The 12,604-nt window shown below is 51.4% G+C and overlaps 6 protein-coding genes across 6 annotated transcripts; 3 read left to right on the forward strand and 3 right to left on the reverse strand.

Annotated features, from left to right (window-relative positions):
- Positions 1-320: 320 nt before the first annotated feature.
- Positions 321-792, forward strand: VTN00DRAFT_5454 (uncharacterized protein; the record flags this gene model as incomplete). Its single annotated transcript, XM_069431987.1, has 2 exons — positions 321-326; positions 535-792. 2 exons carry the CDS (start codon positions 321-323, stop codon positions 790-792), a joined length of 264 nt encoding a protein of 87 aa, XP_069287891.1.
- Positions 793-1,120: 328 nt separating this feature from the next.
- On the reverse strand, positions 1,121-2,534 carry VTN00DRAFT_5455 (uncharacterized protein; the record flags this gene model as incomplete). The annotated part of the gene is made up of 6 exons (XM_069431988.1): positions 1,121-1,576; positions 1,643-1,839; positions 1,894-2,011; positions 2,064-2,095; positions 2,146-2,262; positions 2,480-2,534. 6 exons carry the CDS (start codon positions 2,532-2,534, stop codon positions 1,121-1,123), a joined length of 975 nt encoding a protein of 324 aa, XP_069287892.1.
- Positions 2,535-3,267: 733 nt separating this feature from the next.
- VTN00DRAFT_5456 (uncharacterized protein) lies at positions 3,268-4,953 on the reverse strand (the record flags this gene model as incomplete). Its single annotated transcript, XM_069431989.1, has 9 exons — positions 3,268-3,324; positions 3,376-3,471; positions 3,523-3,846; positions 3,907-4,159; positions 4,217-4,306; positions 4,356-4,441; positions 4,500-4,557; positions 4,630-4,787; positions 4,876-4,953. 9 exons carry the CDS (start codon positions 4,951-4,953, stop codon positions 3,268-3,270), a joined length of 1,200 nt encoding a protein of 399 aa, XP_069287893.1.
- A 779-nt stretch (positions 4,954-5,732) lies between these two features.
- Positions 5,733-7,137, reverse strand: VTN00DRAFT_5457 (uncharacterized protein; the record flags this gene model as incomplete). The annotated part of the gene is made up of 5 exons (XM_069431990.1): positions 5,733-5,929; positions 6,197-6,435; positions 6,544-6,668; positions 6,726-6,955; positions 7,011-7,137. 5 exons carry the CDS (start codon positions 7,135-7,137, stop codon positions 5,733-5,735), a joined length of 918 nt encoding a protein of 305 aa, XP_069287894.1.
- Positions 7,138-7,192: 55 nt separating this feature from the next.
- Positions 7,193-7,931, forward strand: VTN00DRAFT_5458 (uncharacterized protein; the record flags this gene model as incomplete). Its single annotated transcript, XM_069431991.1, has 2 exons — positions 7,193-7,431; positions 7,769-7,931. 2 exons carry the CDS (start codon positions 7,193-7,195, stop codon positions 7,929-7,931), a joined length of 402 nt encoding a protein of 133 aa, XP_069287895.1.
- Positions 7,932-7,993: 62 nt separating this feature from the next.
- On the forward strand, positions 7,994-12,270 carry VTN00DRAFT_5459 (uncharacterized protein; the record flags this gene model as incomplete). The annotated part of the gene is made up of 6 exons (XM_069431992.1): positions 7,994-8,172; positions 8,227-8,317; positions 8,366-10,903; positions 10,963-11,232; positions 11,290-11,589; positions 11,638-12,270. The coding sequence occupies 6 exons, from the start codon at positions 7,994-7,996 to the stop codon at positions 12,268-12,270; spliced, it is 4,011 nt and encodes a 1,336-aa protein (XP_069287896.1).
- Positions 12,271-12,604: the final 334 nt, after the last annotated feature.

The following is a 12,604-nucleotide window of genomic DNA, read 5'->3' on the forward strand; positions in this document are numbered from 1 at the left end:
CTCGATCTGATCGATCACTTTTCCTCTCTCTCTCTCTTTACCTTTGACCAATCATCGACCACGCCGCAATTAGGTAGGTAATATCCCGTCCCTCAGTTAGCGCTGTAGCAATTGAATGCAATTCAATTCAGTAATGGATGTTATGTTATTTACTTATTTATTTATCACCTGGAAATGAATTTAGTGACCTGGAATTCGATATCATATCCGTAATCCATGGAACTGAGTCCGAAGAGCTTACTTAGGAGGGTTATTTATCAGATGTCTGATCCACGGATAAGTTCTGCTGCTTATTATAACCGTGACAGGGTTCCCTGGTTATGGAAGTGAGTCGAGTCGGATGTTATCTGGCTAATCTGACGAGGTAAAAGGAGCAGCAGCTCCAAGGTTCCAGGGGAACCTCTCGATCAATACGAATAGCAGGTTCACAATCTTGACAAATTGTTTCTAAACGGCAATTTAACTTACGTAGGTAACATAACTACGCAGAGGAAATGGCGAGACGAATTTCGACGGACTTGACAGGCGCTTTAGAAGAATAAGAAGCTTCAAACACAGAAAAGGAGGAACATGAGAAACTATCCATACAGTCAAAAAAAAAGGTGCTCGATCCTCGCTTCCGTAGTGTCCTGTGAATATCCCGAAGTTCACAACATTGTCATGCTTATCGGGCGCGATGCTGATCTTTTGTGGGAGTTTTTGTCATTAAATTTATTTTCGTCGCCAAAAACGAACCAAATGGGGGCGAAGGACGAGGCGGGAAGACCGAGAGTTGCAAAAGGGGGGAAATAAAATAATTAAAGACGAGTAAGAGAGAAAAGAACAAAATCAAAGCGCACAGGATCATGCCGCCTCATCATCATACAAAACAGAGAAGAAAAACGCTGGCGACCTCCAGCAATGTAGGGACCGCCCTTTTTTGCCGTTTGTCCGAATGTTCGTATCAGGTCACAGCAAGAATGTCTAGTTAATCGGATTCGGTCATTTTGACATAGGGTTCGTTCCAGCATCATGATCACCTTGTGAAAACCGTTCCACGCACATTGATGCTCAGATTCTTGCCCTTTTTCTAAACGAGCAAAAGGCTAACTGTGGAGTCGATCCGAGAAAAGTGGCTCCTCTACGAGGCGAGGACAGGTTCTGGCTTGGGCTCCTGTGGCTCCTGCACAGACTCCGAGACCGGCTCAGCCTTCGGGGCCTCGGGGAAGTCCTCCTGCTTCACCGCAGGTTCAGGTGAGCTTGGCTCGGCCTTGATCTGAGGGGATGGAACCTTGGCCATCTCGGGAGACGCAGAGCGGCGGGTGCCCACCAATTCATGTGCCTTGTTGCTGTACTCGTCGACATACTGCTTAACCAAGACCTTAGCGCGGGCAGTATGCTGGCCGGCCAAGTCCTTGACCTCATTGGCCTGCGCATTGATCAAGCTCTGGATGTGCGCGATCTGAGCGTCGATTTCCTCCCGATTGTTGATGTAGACGAGAGGACCCATGTAGGCGATGGTCACGGCGATCAGAGACAGTCCCCACAACGGGAGGATCTTGATGAGCCAGTACGACGTGAACGCGGCAAAGAAGGCCTTTCGATAAGTCAGTTTTCACTGCCCCCTATACCCCAAGTATAATGTATCCAAGGAAATCCATACCGCAACCGTGTGGACGATGTTCTCCGCGAAGAGGATGCGCTGGAACTCAATCAGGAAGAAGTCCAGGAGCTGCTCCATATCCTCTAGCACCCCCTCGATGGAATCCTTCGGGATGGTGTAGTATTTACGCGGACGGAACGAGCTCGCAAGGCCCTGAGACATAACGGTCTTTCCGGCAATTTCGAGGGCAGCAGTGACTGTATAGATCGATCAGCACGTGATAAAACAAAATCAGGATAGGTCAACCTTACATCCTAGAGCCACATACAGGAACTTGAAAAACCAGCGGAGAAGAGGGAAGAAACGGGCGGCAATAATGAAGCTGACGACGGTTGCATAGGAGACGGCAGTAGCTCTAGGGCGCTCCCACTGTTGAAAATCAGCTTAGGCTCAGCATCCAAAGGGAGCTCAGGTGACTCACGCTCAGGAGGCTGTACAGCAGAGAATGGTAGTCTGGGAAACCTATCAGCATCATCTTCGTTGCTTGCAGGTCGTGGACGTACGGGTCAGTGGTTGACCGGTTGCGGCACGCGTAGATGGCGTGGTTCTCGAGTATTTCAGGTCGCGCAGCTCATCTCCGGTCCGGGAAGCTTCGGATTTGATGTGAGAAGCGACGGGGCCTGTTGAACAAATCTGTCAGCTTCATGTGTCTCTGGCACCACTGTCCTCATATACCCTCGATCACGGTGCTCATGATTCCCGGGTCTGCAGTCGAGATCAGTCTGCTTCGAGCATCCTCAGGGGCGTCAGGAAGGAAAATGGACAACTGTCGATAAGAGATCCGTTAGTCCAGGACATCTGGAAAGGATATCAGATCTCATCTGGGACGAACCTTACTGTTCCCGTTGACAACAGGATAGCTCACGTCACCCGAGCTGGTAGATTCAGCCATTGGGGCGGTAGCTGTTGTGGTGCAACAAATACTATGAAAGTTTTGACAGGAGACCGGTGGTGCAATTGATCCAGAGAGTGATGGTAATGCCTGATGATAACTGAAAGAAGTAAGGATAGAGGAGGAGTCTCGGACGAGGGGGGAGTGGATGGATCGAGAGAAGGGAAGAGAAAAAGGCGACGTTTCGAGATCTTGTTTGGGTTGTGATGCAATTGTCAAGCGAGAGAGGGTCGTGTGCCCGTCGCAGCAAGGGGGCGGTCGGCAGCAGGCGGCGCGAACAGGAGCTCCGGGCGGAAAACTCCACAGCCCAGAGCAGCGACGCCACCGCACACACTACGCACGCCCCGATTCGTCTGTCTTCGCAGAAGAAGTCCTGCGGAAAAACAACGATCGCCAAAAATAGTGGATATCGCTGCACATGGCTGCATCTCCAGCAGGCGGTCCCCAGCTGAGCACGGAGGACTCAGGATCCCGCGCTCATTGGCTTGTTAAAGGTTTCCGACTGCAGAGAAGACTATTTGCATGTGACGGGACTTGGCGGATGTGATGATGCATTCCATCCACAATCAAAGCGTGATACATCTCTGCACCCTTTCTATTTCTATTCTTCCAGAAACATCTCAGTATTTCCAATCAGCATTGTTACGTTACTAAGACATGGCAACTATCTGGTGCTTCACGTCATATATACACGCTAGCGTCCCATACTTTGATGATGATATACGCAGACGCCTCAATAGCTGCGCGGCAGATCCAACACTTTCTCGCTGACAAAGTTCAAAATCATCTCCTACAGAGAGCGTTAGCTTCGTCCTTGTTGACCAGAAAATACCCTACTCACCCTGCTAACCGGTGCAATCCGAGGGACGAGGCACTCGCGGAGGTACCGTTCGACGTGGTACTCCTGGGCATAGCCCATGCCACCGTGCGAGAGAACCTACATGGTGAGCAGCTATACAGAAAACAGTGGATCAAACAAGATACTTACAGCTCTCTCACACGCTGTGAAAGCTGCCTCCGCAGCTAGATACTTGGCTGAGTTGCATGCCACGCCGACAGCGTGTGGCGTGATGGACTTATCCGTCTTGCTGGCATCGTAGAGTCTAGCAGCATGGTAGGTCGCGAGCTTCGCCGCTTCCAGGTTCATATACGCTGCTGCCAGCGGGTGCTGGATGCCCTGGTTCTGTCCGATGGGGCGGCCAAACACAATACGCTCTTTGGCGTACTTGGCTGCCCTCTCCAAGGCTACATATCCAAGCCCAAGTGCCTCACCAGCCAGAAGGCATCTCTCAGCGTTCATGCCATGAAGAACCTAAGAAGCTTTGTGGTCAGAAGATTCCAGAGTTTCTCTGCTGGAAAATTCACGACATACGATCTTGAATCCCTGGCCTTCCTCGCCAATAAGAGTATCCGCCGGGATCCGGTAGTTGTCGAAGAACACCTCGTTCGCATCAACTGCTCTACCGCCCATTTTCTTGATCTTCTTCAGTTCCAGGCCAGGTGCATTCTTGTCAAAGTCGATGAAGAAGAGTGACAGTCCCTCGGATGGCTTCTTCACCTCCTCCAGAGGGGTGGTTCGAGCCAGCAAAACCATCTTCTTCGCCACCTGTGCTGAGGATATCCAGCTGGCATCATTGCTTTAGTTTGCTTTTGTTTCTCTCAATGTTTCCGAGTCTGCTCACATTTTCTGTCCCGAAACTCTGTAGTAGTCACCATCCCTGACTGCCTGTGTACGTAGCTTCAGAGTCTCCAATCCAGTATTCGGTTCGGTCCTGTACCCCGTCAGTCTGCTTGACAAGTCTTCTGCTAGCTTAAACATACACTCCAAAGCACGTTCTCACTTCTCCGTTAATGAGCGGGGTCAGCATCTTCTGCCTCTGCTCAGGGGTCGCAAACGTCGCAACCGGCTGCGAGGGATCAGTTTCCGCATCTCATTGACTTGGTCTTTTGATAGGAAGTCTATACCTGTGTCGCATAGACATTTGCATGGATGGACTGAGCTCCTGCCATGCCGGCTCCGCTCCTTTTTCAAACATCAGCCATCTTCGATAATAATACGAGAACCGGCAATGCGGGGTAAAAACTTAAGACTCACTGAGCAATAGTCTGAAGCATCATCGTGGCTTCAGAGATGCCAAGCCCGGCTCCTCCCAGTTCCTCGGGTAGAGCAATTCCAATCCAACCGTCCTTTGCCAGGGCGGCATGCAATTCATGCGGATACTCTCCGGACTCATCGTGCGCTGCCCAGTACTCCTGCAAGAAACAAAGAGAAAAAATAATTCTTTAACCTGACATGATCCCAGGGAGACATGATGTGAAGCATTGGTCAGGATATACATACATCCGGGAAATTAGAGCAGATCTTGGCGATAGCGTCCCGCACCATCAATTGCTCGGGCGAGAAGCAACTGGTCTCCATGATTCTGCTTCGCGGAGACGCCGAAAACCGTCGCACTTGATGCAACAACGCAGGCGGACACCTTGAACGCAAGCATGGCTGAACAGGCTTGTTCAGTATCCCGAGAAACCGAGAGACGGGTCGTGATGCCATTTTTTGTTTATATACCGGGTATAGATAAGTGCTAATTATGGATATATCCCTTAGCTGTATATCAACGGCAGCCGAATAAGGTGATCTTCAAATTAACCAAATGAGACAAAGGAGACATGAGGGGGGGGAATATAAATCAACCAAAGATGGAGGTGCCCAGTTTTTATAACAGTTCACGGGGAAGCTCCATCTCGATCTCCACGCGCGGATCTGCCGATAGCCGGACGCGGATGAAGACTCTCCGTCGGCCGGCGAGCGTCGTGGAAGCCTTAGATCTTAGGTGTAAAAAATATCACATGATGCCATATCACGTGTACGGAGGGCGCTCGCGTTGTTTCGCCCAATAATAACTCCCAATTTACTTGACACTCCGTACATGTACCCAACTATCCTCCGGAGCATGTTCTCTCAATTCTACTCCTTGTTTAGCATTGCTTTGCTATTTTCTCTGTTATGCTGCTTTCTTTGATGTTCTCGCTGGAACATATTACCCAACAAAACATACATCTGTCCGCTATCTCTCGACTACCTATGTTCGGAGTTCTATTGCCGCAGATTTATAGATACCTTAGAGGAGATCTGGGGCCTGAACGGAAGGACAAGTGCCCTAGTAATTGTTTTGCACTCCTTGCACACGAATATTCATTTTACGTTCCCTCTAAACGCTTCGTAAATGACATGTTCAGCGGCCCCAGACCCACCGTGAAATGATCCTTTGTCTGTCCCTCAAAGGCCCGTCCGTCCTCACCAGGACCAAATTTGAAATCGAAATTCATTATTATCTGCGCGACGGTGGTGCGGAGGTTCAGAAGCGCGAGGGTGCGTCCGATGCAACCGTAAGGGCCTGTGTTGGTTGTTCACGTTAGAATTCTCATGTAAATCGTCTTTTCACAATGGAAATGGACAGCAATTCCTTAGAAATAGCTACAGGAATGTCTCACCGAGGGAAGAGGGAGCAAATGCCGATTTTTCTTTGACCATTCTGGATATAGGTACCAGCGCTCGGGGATGAATTCTTTGGCGCGCGTATAGACCTCCTCGCCTGTGACATGGTAAGTCCCAGATATTCGTATTCGCTCATTTTCAAGGTTTCTTTAAATTAAATGCTTACTTCGTCCGATAATATACTGCGGACACCAGACTGTCATATCACCCGGGATATACGTCTCTTCAATGTAAATGCCCTCCGGCGGCGTCTTCCGCTGCAATGCCGTCGGGACCGATGGATGCAGACGCAACGTCTCGTATATAACGGCGTTGATATGTGCAATTTGATGGTTGAGAACCTCGCCGGAAGGATCTGTCATGTAAGGTGCGAGCTCGTTCCGTAACTTTGCAATATTATCAGGACTGCTTTGCCAGTTCGAAGAAGACACAGGTGAGCGCCGCCGCTGTGGTTTCACTGAGCAGGATTAGGTGCTCAAGGCTATTGGTACTGCTTCAGACCGCACCACTCACCTGCCAGCAATAACGATCAACTGCGCATCGCCTTGTAAGAACAACAGATCATGCCCATGAGATCGCTTCCCCGGCAAGGGAGCTAGAAGTGATGACACTATATCCGGAATGCCAACATTCTTTGACTATGGATAACTAGCGAAGCCTCCTAGTTTTAAGATCTCTTCAGAATTTTTGCTTACCTTAATCCTCTCATCCATCCTTTCGTTGCAATACGCGATGGCTCTCCACCAATCTCTCGTCAGCCGCGGAACGGCCATCATCAGCCGCATAAACCACATCGGAAGCATCAATCCGTGGTTGTCCATTCCAGCATTTAGGAGCTTAATGGCATAATGCTCTATGCTGGTCTCTAGCATCTTGAACGATGTCCCAAACGCTAGATCACCCATGGACTTGCTTAAAGGCATCCCTGTTCTTTAGCCGGTTTGAGAACCATAGATTCGAGACTCTCGCACCAAACGGACCGGAAAACTTATTCAGAGGATGCGAAAACAAGCGATAGAGGAGCAAGCTCGAGTAGAGCCCAATCAGGTACGAGATAGCGATCCAGCTCACCGTACTGAGAGCCAGATCAACATGGATAGTACCCATCGTCGGTACCGGATTTATCGGTGTCGGCATCCTCTACGTCTTCCTCCCGATCCAGATGTACCTAGTGGACACCTTCACTATCTATGCGGCCAGCGCCATCGCAGCGAATACGGTTGTCAGGTGCATATTTGCTGCCACTCTGCCTTTGGCTGGTCCGGCGCTATACGCCCGTCTCGGCCTGGGATGGGGCAACAGCCTGTTGGGATTCGTCGGTCTAGCTTTCGCACCATCTTCCTTCTTCCTGATCAAGCACGGCGAGAAGATCAGGACTAATCCAAGATTCCAGCCTAAGTTGTAATTTAGCTTTGTGTGGAGTTTCATCAATTAGTATCTTGGATGAGATAAGATATGCTAGGTCATGCTTTTTCAGTTCTGTACCCTTTATGGCTGTCACGTTGGGTTGAACGACGTATCTGGTCATGGAGGAGAGGCACGTGGATTAGTAGGCTTTAGTTGGTAAGGGGTATCCCTTACAGAATAAGGCTATTTAAGTATTTCCCCAAAGTTGATTGATTTCTTATGAGGCAAGCATTCAGGCCAGCTCGGCAACGGCGGAATGCCAAGACCGTCTACTTGATGCCTTATCCTCCAGGCGCCGATGTATCACCTGATGTTCTGTCATGTGACACAGAGGGCTCACGCGTCTCGACGTCTGTTTTGATGCCGCAAGAGCGAGCGAAGCCCAGACTCCCAACGACTCGCCTGATCCCCGCAACAGCACGACTTCGATGCAATTGTTGACTGCGATCCACCGATATCCAGACGCTCTGGTGCCAATTGGCGCCCTCGAGTGACTGCCGCAGCAGTGCGCTTATCATTAAACATCAGTTTACCTCGCGTTGTTTACACTGACACCATGGCGACGACCGGACCCAGGGCGCAGAAGCCCGTGGGCTCTGCCGCATGGATCGCTGCGGAGAAGGAAAATGTCATGAACCTCGTGGACCAGGAGATGGAGGAAGTCGAATATCCTGTTCGCCATGAGATGGAATGGTTGAATGAGCACATGGCTGAGATCTTCTCTAGCAATCAATTGTATGGCCGCGACCGCCCCTTCCTTGGAGGACACGGCTGCTAACCCCAGTCCAGCAATGTCACGGAAATATTTAAGACCCCAGGCAAGCTTCGAGGAAAGACTCCTCGAACGGCGCGGAAGCGCAACGTGGATGAGGCTCGAGTGGTGGGTTCTCCGGCCGCCCTCTGTAGCGCCCTTACTGACGATGAGCAGCCCTTGAGCGACATCTTTTCCTCAAACCATCAGCTTAAGGTTAGCGCTAACCCCGGCCCATTGTTTGCTCAGCCGACAAAGCCCGCGGCCAACAATGAAGCCGAAAAGTCGCAGCGGTCCCAGGACCACAAGCCCAACCAGAATCTGAACTCGTTCCCCAAATATAATACCGACTCTGGTTACCATGGTATGCCAGATGATGAGGAGGATGATGTCGTTCTTCCGGGGACGCAACCTGAGTCGCAATCATCCACACAGCCTTTGGAGGCCACTCAACCTTTGGAAACTACGCAGCGTTCACAGGACACGCAAGACACACAGCCCACACAGTCTTTGCACGACACCCAGCCTTTGGAGGAAGAACCAGAGGAAGAACCAGAAGCAGAGTCAGAAGCAGAGCCAGAGGAAGAGCGAGAAGCAGAGCCAGAGGAAAGGCCAGAAGCAGAGCTAGAGGAAGAGCCGGATGAAGAGCCGGAAGAGCCAGAAGCAGAGCCAGAAAAAGGACCGACGCCCGCGGCTCGTAATGTGACCAGCCCATCTCCTGACCGTCGCCGCACGTCAGAGGGATCATTCCACTCTGCCCAGGAGGACATCCGGCAGCGAGAGGAGACTGTGGAACCCATGAACGTCGACTCACCCGCGCGGCAAAAGATTGAAGTGCAGATACCTCAGCCGTCCCAGCGGCCCTCAAAAGACCCGGAGCCCGCGCAAAGCCCTGCACGTTTAGCTGAGAAAACGGCACCGGCTGAACCGGCGAAATCTCAGCCAGATGAGAAGGAAAGCAAGAATACTGAGACGGCTCTCGACAATCAATTCGATGATATTGGCTCCCCTTCGGATAATTCTACACCTGAGCGGCCACTTATAAGAAAGAGCAGCTTGACTTTCGCCTCTCTGCCTGCGCGGGAGCCTCTCAATACAAAGAAGAGCATGGGAGGGACACGAATCTCACGAACGAGTCACATCGACCTTGGAAAGATGAGTGCTGCGGGACGTCAGAGCTATTTCGGCAGGCAGACCGGAGGCCCGAGGACGACACAGGTCGTACCTGAAGAGGATGACGAGAAGAAACTTGACAAGATGGATGTCGATGACGAAAAGGGCCTTTCTCACGACGACTCGGACATGGATATGGAAGCGAGCAAGCTACATAACAAGTCTTCTACTCAGAGACTTCACGAGAAGATTAGCATGCTCGGCAAATTACAGCCATCACGGCCAACAAAGTCTATACCTGCTGTTTCTGCTTTGGCCAGCTCTCAGGTTACCTACCCTGAATTGCCTAGCACACAGCAGGAGACATCAAAGCAAGGAACAACCGGCCAGAGGCCCCGGTCTACACAATCTTCGAAGCCTGCGGTCGGAGACAATGATGAGTGGATCAAGCCCATGAGCTCCCCTCTCAAAGCCAACTTACCGAAGAGCCACACAACGGGCCACACGGATCAACCCACTGGGAGCGGTACCGGAAAAGATGACCTTGAAAAGTCGAGGTCGATCGAGGATTCCCCTGCCAAGCGTCACCCAGAAGCGAAGCCTTCGAATCTTGCCGGCCTGGGCCATGGCAAGTCGGCTTCTACGCCTACGCTGTCATCGCCACAACGCCCAGGTACACCAGCTGGTCCTAATGACAAGGACGCATCTGCTTCAGATGTAGCTGTCGAGTCGACAACACCGCCAGTTTCTCCGAGACGTTATGAGGGGCCGTTGAGTGCGTCCAGGTCAAAGTTACAGTCTATCATGAAGACCGCTAGAGGCTTGTTTACAGGCAGCGCAGGTACTCCAGTACCGGGAAGGATGGAGCCTTCGTCGCCCATTGCATCACGATCCCAACCAAATCCCCCTCAGGATAACACTGCCTCTGGGCATGAGGAGTCTCAGCCACCTGAACCTTCTAGTCCATTGAGACAAGAGGGTCGCAGAACAAGAAACTCCACGGAGAGAGAAGAGAAGAGGAAGGAGCAGGAATTGAAAGACCGTCAACGAATGGATGAAAAGCTGGAGAAGGCTCGAGAGCAGGAAAGGCAGAAAGCCGCTGAATCCAAGACGCACCAGGAGAAACCATTGCAAAGAGAAGATCTAGAAGCTGCTCCTGCGACCAAGTCAGATCCAAATAACGCATCGCATTCTCAAAAACAGCCTTCTAGGGAGCCTGAACATAGCCGTGAACCTGAGCCAAAATTCGCAACGCCTGCCGTATCTCATCACCAGCAGCCACAGCAAACATCAAAGCAGAACGACCGTAGGCCCGTGAAACCTACACGGGAGACTCAGCAAAGACCGAAACCGCAACCCGTATCAATACGCGTTGGCAGCACACTTTCTCGTCAGATGCCATTATCGACGAACTCGTCCTCTAGTGTCCAGGACCCTGCGCCCGCGCCCACGCCTGCGTCCACGTCCAAGCATCCGACTATCAGCAAGAAAACCAGCACCTCGTCTTTACACACCACAGCTTCGGCCAGCAGCTTTAAGAGCACTATTTCAACCCAGTCACAGCGGAAAGCTCAACTCGCGGCGGAGAGGAAGAGAGAACAGGTAAGTTTCCCATTAAACTCCTTAACAGGAAATGTCGTACTTATGCTAATATGCTGCAGGAGGAACGGGAAGCACGGCGCAGGGAGGAACAAAAACGTGAGCTGGAACGTAAGCGAGCTGCTCAGCAGCAACAACAGCAAGAAGAGGCGCGTCGTCAGGAACTTAGAAACCGTGCTGAAGCTGAGCGGCGAGAACGAGAGCGTGAACGTCTTGCTATGGAAGAGGCCAAGAAAGCTGCCCAGAAGCAGGCGATTGAGAAGCGGAGGTTGGAAAACGCCCGGAGACATGAGAGACAGGGAAGCCAGCAGCCCAATTCTGCGAATGACTCGGTATGTATGGCTTGAAGGAGATACTGCAACGCGTCTGACAAGAGTTCAATTCTACAGCAGGATAGGACAGCTCCGCACTCTGCGCAGCGCAATGACCTGGGTCCTGCTAGGCCAGCATCGAGACTGGGTTCCGTGCAGCCATTTAGTCGATCTATCAACCAACCGCCGCCAAACCCAGCTAAGCCACCGAAGAGAGTGCTGGAAGAAGATACCAGCGCCCGCTCAGCTGCCTCAAAACCAAGCGCTGTGTACCAAGCGGCGGAGTCCAAGCGAAGGAAGACTGAGGATGAGCATAATCCTCTACCTCCCATCCGACCAACAATGGCTCCGCCAATTCGCCAGTCTAACATCCGCAAAGTAGGACCCTTCAAAGCCTCGGAAAGGAGCCGTGCTGATACTGCGCAGGAACCTGCTAAGCCAGCGATCTTCCCATACAACTACGTTCCAGCTCCACCACCGGCCGCGCATCATCAAACCGGATCATCTCTTTTCAAGAACCCTTCAGCATCTCACCATGCGCAGCAGCCGGGGCCTGCTCAGCCTCAGAGACCTGGTCACCCTATGGATATGGCCAAATATACCACTGGCAAAATCCCCTTTGCGGATGCTTCTAACTCGGCTCAGGCTTCGGCTCCTCACAGGACGCCTGGTCAGAGCTCTCAGAAAGCCCCTGTGAAAGAGTCGCCTCGGTACCCCAGTGGCGAAACCATTCACCTTCCTGAGATACCGACGGACAGTGAAGATGAAGACTCGGACGCAGAGATGTTCCCTGTTCCCAAATGGGCTCAGCCCAAGGAGCTGGAGGCTATTCTGAGGGAGCAAGAAGGCAAAGACTCGGATTCGATTTTCGGCCCTATCGCACCATTTTCTCTGGAGGAGACATTCAAGGCTGACAAGAAGGCGAAGAAATTCCGCGAACGGACAAGCAGCGCGAACTGGGGTGGCGCCGATGGGCTGACGCAAGAGGAGATCCGAAGAGATATCGCCGAGCGGCAGCGGCTGCGGATGAATGGTGGCTGGACTTTTACGCCGCAGTAGATAAGTATCATTTCATAGAAAGTGCCGTGGGTATTTCTACTTGGATAGGGGTATGCAGTTGGGCCAAAAACGAGGAATGGGACGATGGCCGTGGTATTGGCGTTTTAATTGCATTTTTTCGGGGTTTGTTTTGGCGTTTTGTCACTGTTCTGGCTTGGGTAAATTATTTTATTATTCGGTGGTTGGTATGGTACTTATATTGACTTGCATGTTGATGGTTGAAGAGATTGATTGGTTGGACTTGACCCATTGTTGTCTATAACAGGCCAGACCTTTCGGTAGCAAGGCCATTGGATACAGGATGTAGTTATTAGGGTGGACATTATTACTACAT

The sequence above is a fragment of the Thermoascus crustaceus genome, assembly GCF_041956765.1.
Source record: "Thermoascus crustaceus strain CBS 181.67 unplaced genomic scaffold VTN00scaffold_3, whole genome shotgun sequence".
Classification (NCBI taxonomy): Eukaryota; Fungi; Ascomycota; class Eurotiomycetes; order Eurotiales; family Thermoascaceae; genus Thermoascus; species Thermoascus crustaceus.